We start from the raw sequence: 11090 nt of genomic DNA on the forward strand, positions 1-11090 counted from the left end.
GATCTGTCAGCTTGCTTTTTGATTGTTTCAAGGAAGTTTCACTGAAAAGAGGAAAAGACTTTTCAATATTTTCAGAAGTAGGTGGGTTACTTGACAAGTTAAGTGTGGCAGATTGTAATGGTCTCACTGTTGGTTGTACGGTTGATTCAGACATGGTGGTGATGGTTGGGTGCGGTGACGATGTGGGAAGTGGTTGATCAAAGGGATTGAGAGGCAAGAAGGTGATGGTTGGTTGCAGTGGCAAGGCAATTTCTGGTTATTCTAAGGATTTTGACTGGTCAGGGAAATGTTCAGAACCAGAGCTAACATCTTGTGGTAAGGAAAAATTCTGGTTAGAGGTTATGACTGAAGGTTGCATGTTATCTTGCAAGTTGTGTTGTGTTGGGATTAAGGTCTGAGCTTTCAACCAGGGGCCAAACTTAGGTTTAAAATTCAAAGATATACTTGATGATTGTAGCTGTTGAACATCACTGCAAGCCTTACTGATATGTCCCATTCTTCCGCATGAGAAGCAAATATCTGGAAGACACTCATACTTCAAAATGACCTAGTGTGTTTGACCTCTAGTTTTCTGGTTCTGAAAATCTGTTTTGAAGGGTTGATCAAGAGGCAAATTCATCATTAGAGTCTGTTTGGACGAGGGTGAGGAATGGGTAAATAAAAGTAACAGGTAAGTAGTTATTTTACTCCTTTTTGAAAGGATGTGAGTTAATGAAAGGATGTGAGTTAATGGAAGGTAAGGGTAAGTAAGAGTAAACCTTACCCCTCAAATCTCAATTTTTCTTATACCTCAATTATAAGAAATTAAGAATAATTAAGGAGGAAAAAATTAAGAATTATAAATATTTTTATTTACACATTCCTTAAATTTACCCCTCCTTCACCTATTTCCAAATATAAATAATATATAATACTTTTTTTTACCTTTTCATTAATTCACCCATTCCCAAACATGAGATTTTTTATTTTATTATAACTCTTCTTATCCTTCTCTTTCTCTACTTTTTTATTACTTACCTTTCCCTCACCTTATCCAAACAAAACCTTATATGCAGAAAATTGGGATAACCCATGACACCTCCTTGGGTAAGATCCACTTCAATGAACTGCCCAATACAGTTTCCGATGATTTGAGCATTCATGGGATTTAATTGATGTGGTGGAAGGCCATGTGCTTGAACCCAAAATGGAGAATGGGTAAACTGCAGTTCTTCAAAAGATAAGTCTGGTGGCCAATGTTGGAGTGAAAGATGTCGATTGTGTACCGACCATGGTCGGTTCTCCATCATGTACTTCACATCAACTTCACGCTCAAAACTGAAGCAGAATGTATTTTTGTTTCTGGTGGAAACATGGAAATCCTTCCTCGTTCTCCAAGACTTGGACAGGGCTGATTTCATTGTGTAAGCACTAAAAACTCTTGTGGAGATAATCTCACCCACCACAACATTGTGCTGCATTGGTTATGCATCCTGGTTGGTTGTAAGTTGTAGTATTGGGTCTTCACAATTGAGCTGTTAGCTTTAGTAATCAAATCAGTCATGCTCTGTTCTTGTAATGCCATGCCTGATGAAACTAGATGACGCCGATTAACTTGGGACAAACAACAGGCCAACTAGTATGCAGGAGGAAAGGAGAGGAATAGGATAGACAAGGTTAATCAGAAAGCGAAAAAAAAATGAGCAAAACAACACTTAAAAAAGATTCCCCAAGGAACAACGTGATGGACGCAAGAAAGAAGAAACCCGGAACACAGGCCTAACCCCAGAACTATTAGGTAGGAGATTCACTTTCCACGCACATGTAATTCACTAGTGATCTTGGAATTAGAATTTTGGATGAGAATCCGTTTCTCTTTACATTTAAGTTCCAAAGCCTCCATATAAAAACAGGACCAAAGGTTCCTAGAAGAGATCCCCACGAAAACCTATAGCCAACTGACGTCGCCGCTCGGCAAAAGCCCAGATGATACAAATTTTAAAGACCATTTTTTCAAAATTATATTCTCACAGGCATTTCCATTCACCCTACCCCAGAATCAGAGATCGATTTCCATTACGTTTCATCTTCACAAATTGAAGTTCAACTTGCACAATTTAGCCTCTATTACGGTTGAGGGTCAAGTCTTTGATTCAGTTTTCATCACATATTTTGGCTGAAAGCACCAAAATGGAATCAAATAGACGCTAAGAATAGTTTCTTCAGGCCACCAAGAATAAAGTGAGGGGAAGTAATCTAAATATAATTTAATTTCTCAAAATAGGATCTAGTATTCACACCCAGATGTGCAGAAGCTGTAAAAATAATGATAAGGAGAACAATACATGCACCAATCACATAGTTGTAACAAAATTAGTTTCCATCAACATGCTTGAGAATGTAGCCATGTGATCCCAGTCTTCAAGATGGCTTCTTTAAGAACCACAGCAAGCTGATTTTTGGGCAGCTTGGTTGGCCCCTCCTGCCTGGTCCGGTTGGTTAATTTTGATCGTCTGTGGCTGCAAAATCCAACACGAGAATGCTTCATATATCAGAAAACACACAGAGGGTTAGAAACTCAAGCCTAGGTTTGGGATAATTTTAACAGCATGAAATACTGATACTCAATTTCAATAGAATGAGCAATATTCCATATTTGACTATTAGCGACAAACTGAAAAATAAAATTCAGAAATTAGATAAAACAAACCAATCAAAAAGATTATAATGTAGAACCCATTTCTCCTCTTTTCCTTGATACACAAATTTCAATTTCCCAGATTCGCTTACTATCCATGATTACCAAATTCTGAGACATCAATTGGATGAATAACAACCAGAATTTGAGAAACTAATGAAGCAATAAATTTACCATGAATAACATTTACATTGAAATTGCAGTTTTACATGTGAAAATTGTGGCACTCAAAGGCAAAAGTTCTAATAATTCGTACCTCAGCCTTTGAGTCGGAATCTGCAAGCCTTTGCTTGATATCCCTAGCTATTGAAAAGAAAACCTCTTCCACATTTAAATTTGTCTTTGCACTCTGTAACACAGTTTCTTTGTCATTTAAAGACATTCAACAATATCTCAAACCAATTTCAACGCGAACAACAAAATCCACATACCGTCTCAAAAAACTTGATGCCATATTCATCTGCAAGAGCCTGGCCCTTTGAGGTTGGAACAGCCTAAAAACAGAATTCCTCGTCAAATTTACTTGATGATACATGGAAACCATAAACCACAGAAATGCACAGAGAGAGAGAGAGAGAGAACAGACCCTTTTGCTTTCATCCATGTCTGCCTTGTTACCCACCAGTATCTTGTTCACATTGTCAGAAGCATGCTGTTCAATATTACGGATCCAATTCCTAATGTCTAGACATAAGATAAATAACTAAATGAACAAGTATAATTACAGAGAATATAAAGATAGAAAAGACAATAAATGACAAGTTAAGATCATTATTCCACAAGTAGTAATGATAGCAGTAATAATGATAGCTTCACCAATGATAAGGTCCACAATTATATAGTTTGATAGAAAATAATACAAATAATTCAGCAATCCAATCAATCAGAATGATAGATGAGAGTATGGAAATCTAAACTTCAGAAGATAGAAGTAAAAGAAGTAATTACTATTAAAAGATGATTCATCAGTGACATCATACACAAGCAAAATACCCATAGCTCCACGGTAGTAAGCTGCACAAGACAACTGCACTTCATTAAACTTCAGAACCAGTTAAAAACAAGGAGAGATTCTAGAATATAAGAAAAGAAAAAAAAAAAAAAAAAAAGACACACATAAAAGGCTACTGAAACAACTAAGAAAATCAGAAGGATAATCTAGAAGCTAGATTCCCAGCATTCAATTCAAATTCTCAATAAGAGCAGGTATGGAATCCAAGCACTTGATAAGCATACACTGGATAATTCACTAGGGTAGACCTGGCAGATACTTCTATATGCATAAATTTAAAAGCTGGTATATCTGTGCCCATATGTGAGTCAAGACTCAATAAAGTCAAAACTAGCAAGCACGCCGGTAAGTCAGAGACAACATCATACTGGCTCAAGAAGAAAGACAGCAGTAACATGCAATAATCATGAAAGTTGGGTGAACAAATTCTATCAGGTTCATTGAGTCAGGTCTATTCAGCATGTTCATTCAACTCCAAGTAAGCAAAGTTGATTAGTGCAACAACAAAAAGATGAGAAGCAAATTTTTGGAAATGTTCACCAACCATGCAAAGAAGCTCCATTTACAGTTCAACAATTTCTTTTTACCCTTGTCCCTTTACTGTATTTCCAAGTTAAAACAGAGTAACAGACCAATCGTGGGGTACAAGGTATACCTTCACATGCTTCAGTTTTTGACAGGACACTCCAACCAAAGAAATCCATGGCTAAGAAGCTAGGAAGCATGGTATATGAAAATTTGCAGATGTCCTTTTATCAAAACTATATTAATATGAAAATGCACTCTATAAAGCTGCATAAATATCAAGGGGGGAAAAGATAATACAATTTTGATATTGGATACAAAAGGGATACAGTTGGACAATCTGCCACCACCCCTCATATCCTTCAAGCTAAGGTTGAAGCCTCCTTTCATGGAAACTAGTTTTTGTAAAACGTGTGTTACATGTGTGTCTTATCATTTTTAACATTTGTATTTTCATTATTTTTATGAATGTTTTTTAAATAATAATTTTTATTTAAAATATAATATTTTTAATTTAATTATTTTATTTTTTCAGATACAACGTAAATGATTTTCTACAATGAATAAAAAATAAATATACAAATATAATTTTCATGTTAAAATTTTCAGAAAAATTCAATTAGTAAAAAATTAGAACTTTTAATCATTATAAAAGCATTATTTTTTAGCTATTATAATACTTCATATATATATGTAAAAAATAAAAAAATAATAATAAAAATTAAAAAAAAAAAAAAAGCTATAAACATTTTCTTGATAATGCTATAACATTCTCTTAATAGTTAATCAAAATTTTCTTATATAAATCACATTCATAAGAATATTGAGTTTTTATAAGTGTCTTATGATTTCATATTTATTAATATTTATTTTTTAATATTAGTATTTATATGTTCGTGTGGTATGTTGTTTATATAGAAAAATTGGTAGCCAAATTTGTATTGAAATTCTACTATACAAAGCCTAAAGTAATAGAAAAGCAAAATAATTTTTATAATTATTATTTTATTTTTATTTCTTTAATTTTATTTTTCTTAATCTAATTTACACACACTCACACACACCCACACCCCCCTATACAAAGCCTAAAGTAATAGAAAAGCAAATTATTTTTATAATTACTATTTTATTTTTATTTCTTTAATTTTTTTTCTTAATCTAATTTACATACACATACGCAAGTGCATTTGCACACACGCACATGTTTTCTATGCACAAACACGCGCGAGCGCGTTTTGTATGCACACACACGCGCGCATGGGTTTTGTATGTACACACACACGCACGCGTGTTTTGCATGTATATCATTATTTTATTTCTAACTATATAAAACTATATAATAGCTTTTGATTTACATTTCTCTTTATTTAGTCATCTTTTTACTTATAAAATATAATAATATCACACGCGCGCGCGCGCGTGTTTTGTATGTACACACACACACACACACACGTGTGTTTTGTATGTACACACGCACGCGCGCGCGTGATTTGTATTTATATCATTATTTTATTTCTAACTATATAAAAACTATATAATAGCTTTTGATTTACATCTCTCTTTATTTAATCATCTTTTTACTTATATAATATAATAATTTCATATTATTCTTCAAATTAGAATTTTCTCTCATAAAATATTTAATTTCTAGCAATTTTTTAATGAAAATTTTTCCAACTAATATTTAAATATTTCATCAATCATAAATATGAAATTTTTTTTTTTGCTAATTCAGTTCATAGGAAAATAACAAAATAATTTTCAGAAAATAGCACCTAGTAATTTCATATATACATATGTGGTGCTTTCTTTTATCTTCACTGTTTAGAATTAATTGTTACTAATTATTATATCAAAATAATTATCTTTTTGTTAAATAAGTTAAAAAAAAAAATTGTACCCAAAAATTATGAATAAAACAAACCTGTAAAGTAGAACTCCACAAAGCAGGAGAAATTGGAAAGGTTATAAAAAAATTATAAATAAAATTAGGCTTTTATATAATGTATGGAAATATTAGGAAAATAGGATTTAAAGAACAAAAATTATGTAGAAAATAGTAATATTCTTTAATATATATATATATATATATATACACACACATTACAAACAAAATAGTAGTTTATACTATATCTAGAAGATAAAAAAAAATTCTAAGACTTGTAAAATGTCTTGAAAAAAAAATTGATTAGGATTCTATTTTTTAGTATTTAATTTATATTATTTAATATCTTTTATCAATAATATATATTTATAAGGGCAATTTTGTCTGTTTATAAGTTCATCCCAACGTCTCCTCATTCACACTTTCATATAGATTATAGAAATCTTGGTACCATTGGTGCAAATCAGGAAATAATAGATCAGCATCGGTCAACACAAAAGGGCTGCAAATGAGCTGAGCTAATCGCCACAATGTATGAATTCAGATCACAAGCCTAAATGAGTTAAAATCAAGCCATTATCTTTCTGAACAAACTTTAAGTAGTAATAAAAACTTTTCACAATTATTCAAAAAATCACACACTTAAAAACGAATTTAACAGGCTTGGCCATTTCTCACTCTTGCTAATATTAGCATGTATAACAGAAAAAATGTTAATCTTTTACAAACTACACTTGTAGCATATAAAATTAATAAAAGTAAATTTTTTTTATATGAATCAGAAATTTGATACAGATCATAAGTAGATAACCATAAAAATGATAGTCAAAATCAAATCATTAATGAGAATAATTTATAGTTATATACGATTTGCCTCACGAGCCAGTTCACAAGTCTCAATGAGCTAAACTTCACTGAACTCAAGTTTGGTTCATTTATATAAAGTGTTCCCAAAGTGCACTTGACTTTGATTCACTAACCTTAAAGAACGAACTCAAGCAAGCATTTAGTGAGTCGAGCCCAGTGTAGCTCACGATTTGCTTGGCTCATTTTTAAGAAAGTAGTACAGGATATGGTTTAGTTGGTTTTGCCTCATTTTTAACTTTCCACACAAACAATCCTATGTTTTCATCAATTAACTATCACAATGCCTCACTCTTTTTTTTTCCCCACTACAATTGTCAAACTTAGTTCACACCTCATAAATAGGAAATAATTGAGAAAATAAGGAGAGAACTAAAGAGATGCATCAATTTTACTTAATGATAAATGAAAACATACACCACAGAGATAACAGAGGACTGTGGAGAGAGACAGACAGAGAAAAAGGGTACATGTACAGAGAGTGGCATCTAATGATCTGTGTTTTTTTTTTTTACTTCTAATTTTCTTTATATAGTCATTTTTATCAAAAACAATAAAACTCTGTAAGATATGTTCCAGAATGTACAAGCTAGATGGTAAAACTTTAGATTACCTGTCAATTCAACATATAGCAATCAAAAATAAAATTATTCCTGGATTTTCTCTAATTTAAAATGAAAGGATAAGCTAGCATGAAGTTTGTGTAAAAATTAAAAGTGTACTATCAACCATATAATTTTTCTTCTTTTATTCTCATTCAAAAAAAAAAAAAAAACTTAGTTTTACATAAATTTTTTAATGGTTGAAATTTATGCATTTGGCAAGAGATAAATAAAGCATATTTAAATGTGTATTTAAAAATATCAATTAATTAGTACATCTCTGCCATATGGTATCCTCAATTTTTCAAAAGATAAAGGTACAAGTATTCATATCTAGACATTGCCAGCGGGCTGGTCTGACTGGAACTGCCAGTTCCAGTTCAAGGGTTAGGTCTAACCAGGACCAGACCAAAGGGTCCATCCCGGTCCCAGTTCCAATTCAGTTAGTTTTGATCAAATTCAACAACTCAACTCAACTAAATCTTTATCCCAAAAATTTATTGGAGTCAATTATATGGATTCTCTTTCTCCACTCTAAACGATTTTGGGTTAACAGTTGAAACCTTTTTTTTTTAACTCTTTCTTTTTTTTTTTTTTAATAAAAAAAGGGGTTTTGGTCAGAAACTGGACTGGTCCAGTCCAGTTCAAGGTCATTTTTTGTCAATCCAGGTTGGATGGGTTTTGGTTATGGGTAGGACCAGTCCCTGTTCCGAACTGGACAGTGGCCATGATTATCCATATCTTCTCATCCTTGCATCCCACATTTATATCCATACTTGCTAAGAAGTAAGCCTTAAATTTCTATGGCCCCAATGAAAAGAATGAATTCAAGGAAAAAGTAAAGGCGCAAGGGAAACTGTTGAAGGAAAGAGTTCCATTTTCTTAGATATCAAATCAAGTAAAATTTTGGCTTATCAATCATATAGGCTAAGCATAGGAAACAAGATCACACTTCTACAAATATTGACAATCGAGAAAACATGCTGCTCTAGTATTGTCTAAAATGTTAAGATACAAACAAATGAAGCATCAAACAGCAATACCTCCTTTTCTTTATAAAATATAACAGAGAAAAAAGAAAAAAAAAATCAACATTTTAATTTTAAACAGAAGCATGATTACATTTTAATGCCATTTAAAAAAATTAAGCACGGAGACAAACCAGTTGTAATTGTTCGAAAACGCTCTTGACCAGCAGTGTCCCAAATTTGCAATTTAATCCGTTTTCCATCAAGCTCAATTGTTCTTATCTTAAAATCAATACTGTAAACGGAAAATTGACCATTAAAGATCAGATGCATTTCCAAGAATAAACAAAAAGAGCCCGTAACATATCTAATATCAAAAAGCACCTACCCAATGGTTGTAATGAAACTAGTTGTAAAGGAACCATCTGAGAAACGCAAAAGAAGGCAACTCTTACCCACACCTGCCAAGATACATATCAAAATAGGAAAATGAAATGTATATGGTCCTAAGTCAGTCATAAAACTTGAAAAAAAATGTAGTCAAGACAAACAGAAATATTTAAAGATAAATAAAAATAAAAGAAAAGAGTACTTGCTAAGTCATCTAAAATATATAACTCCAACAAACAGGCAAGCTCATGCGGAGCCATATGCATCATCCTGGCATTGGAAAACCTGACATGGTTGTTTCCATTCCAGCGGCCACTTCATTCAGTTCATGTAATTTGGTATATTAATCATTAATGAAAGACAACTACAGCAAAAATTATTATCATGAAAGTAATTTGTACCAGCTTACACTATGGATGCTATCCAATTCATTTAAATTTTGACCAAGAGAAGAGCAAACATGTATAGTTCTATACCTGAACTCCATAATCACACAGTTGTCGGCAATTACTTTTAACATTCCAATATTAAGTCACATGCTTGCATAATAATTAAGAAAAAAATACCTCAAAAAATTTAGGAAAAAGTAAAGAGGAGCGGCATTTAAATACATATACAAGGAGTCAATGCTGGAAGTAAAATAGAAATTAGATAACGATTCAGAAGCAATCAGTAAGAAACATCAAATCAATTAGATAATGCACAAGTCCGCTTCAGAAAACAATGCATTTGATAAAATACTCATCACTTTAGATATCATTACAAATAGCAATTTCGATCAAAATTTCATGCTTCCCTGCATCTATGCATCTTCCAACTCCAAAGTCGCCGTAGTGGCCTCCTAATCACTTCCCAAAACAACCCATCAGATATTGAATCTAGTGATAAATTTTATGTTCAATATTGACCTAAAAAGCTGAGTCAAAGTAAAGCTTAAAACAAGCATTGTACAATCAATCGTTGGAAATGCAAGTCATTTTCGTGCCTAATAGCCAGGATCCAGAGCATATACTTGCAAGCATATTTCATCAACTAGTAGACGATTGATCAAACATCAAATTGAAGAGAAAAACGAGAAGCTAACATTTCAATTCAAATAGATTCAAACAATTCCCTGTCACAGAGGTTAGAAAAGTAAAATCATACCGCTATCGCCGATCAAGAGAAGCTTTATAAGGTAATCGTAATCGGCACGAGCTCTTGCAGGTGGAGCAGCCATTGATGAATTACTATCACAAAGCCCAATCAGAACAGAAAAAATAGAAACCAAAAAAAAATTAAACCCTAGAGAGAAAATGCATCTGTGCGAATTAACATAAACGATGAAAAACAGCCAAAATTGAGAGAAAAAAAATTATAAACAATGAAAATTAATTGAAGAACAAGTACCAGATCGGGAAGGAAAGAGTGAGATCTAATAAGAGGAAATTAATAATGAAGAAGGAAAGTGTCTTCTAGTTCTAGCACGTCAGCACCGGTCGGCCGTTGAAAAATTTTTAGAGAGAGAAGAGGAGAGAATTTGTGAGAGAAACTTGGATGCAACTTTTAACCATAGTATTCACCTTATGGCCGTTGGATTATGGATTATTTGAGATACATGTGATAAGACGCAGGAGATACTATAGAATACGATTTCCACTTTTTTGTTAGCGAAAACGACAACGTTTTCTGTAAAGCTTCAACTTTGAGTTGTTCAGCCCGGTTTGGTTTCGGTTATTATTAGAAGAACCGAAGATGGTTGGATTTTAGTTGTCTTTATTCTTTTATATTTTGGTTTTAATTAAATTTTTATGACATTAACATTTTAATTTATTTAATTTTTTTTAATTCTGTTTAATTCTCAATTTTGTAAAAAAAAATTTACACAATTGCTAATATAAAAAGTCAAACTTGAATAATATCGAAATTTTAAATTTAGTTGTCATTTAAATTATATTAAGAATTTTTTATATTTATATTACATTATATATATTAATTCTATTAATTATGTAATCAATTAAATTAGTATATAATATATTAAAATTATTTTTTATTAATTTAAATTATAATATATCATGTATATAAAATAATTAATAAATACTAATTAAACTTTTACTTACACTACGGAACAATTAAATTCAAATATTAATATTTATTTTTAAATAATCTCTAAGAAATTAATTATAGT

The 11090-nt window shown here is 31.7% G+C and overlaps 1 protein-coding gene across 1 annotated transcript; it reads right to left on the bottom strand.

The window, feature by feature from the left end:
- Positions 1 to 2231: 2231 nt before the first annotated feature.
- Positions 2232 to 10477, bottom strand: LOC131178687 (ras-related protein RABE1c-like). Its single transcript, XM_058144061.1, has 9 exons — positions 10313 to 10477; positions 10070 to 10152; positions 8922 to 8994; positions 8728 to 8828; positions 3626 to 3691; positions 3264 to 3361; positions 3109 to 3171; positions 2934 to 3026; positions 2232 to 2498 (listed from the first exon to the last, which is right to left on the bottom strand). The coding sequence occupies exons 2-9, from the start codon at positions 10140 to 10142 to the stop codon at positions 2415 to 2417; spliced, it is 651 nt and encodes a 216-aa protein (XP_058000044.1). The 5' UTR covers positions 10143 to 10152; positions 10313 to 10477; the 3' UTR covers positions 2232 to 2414.
- Positions 10478 to 11090: the final 613 nt, after the last annotated feature.

The sequence above is a fragment of the Hevea brasiliensis genome, chromosome 3, assembly GCF_030052815.1.
Source record: "Hevea brasiliensis isolate MT/VB/25A 57/8 chromosome 3, ASM3005281v1, whole genome shotgun sequence".
Taxonomy (NCBI): domain Eukaryota; kingdom Viridiplantae; phylum Streptophyta; class Magnoliopsida; order Malpighiales; family Euphorbiaceae; genus Hevea; species Hevea brasiliensis.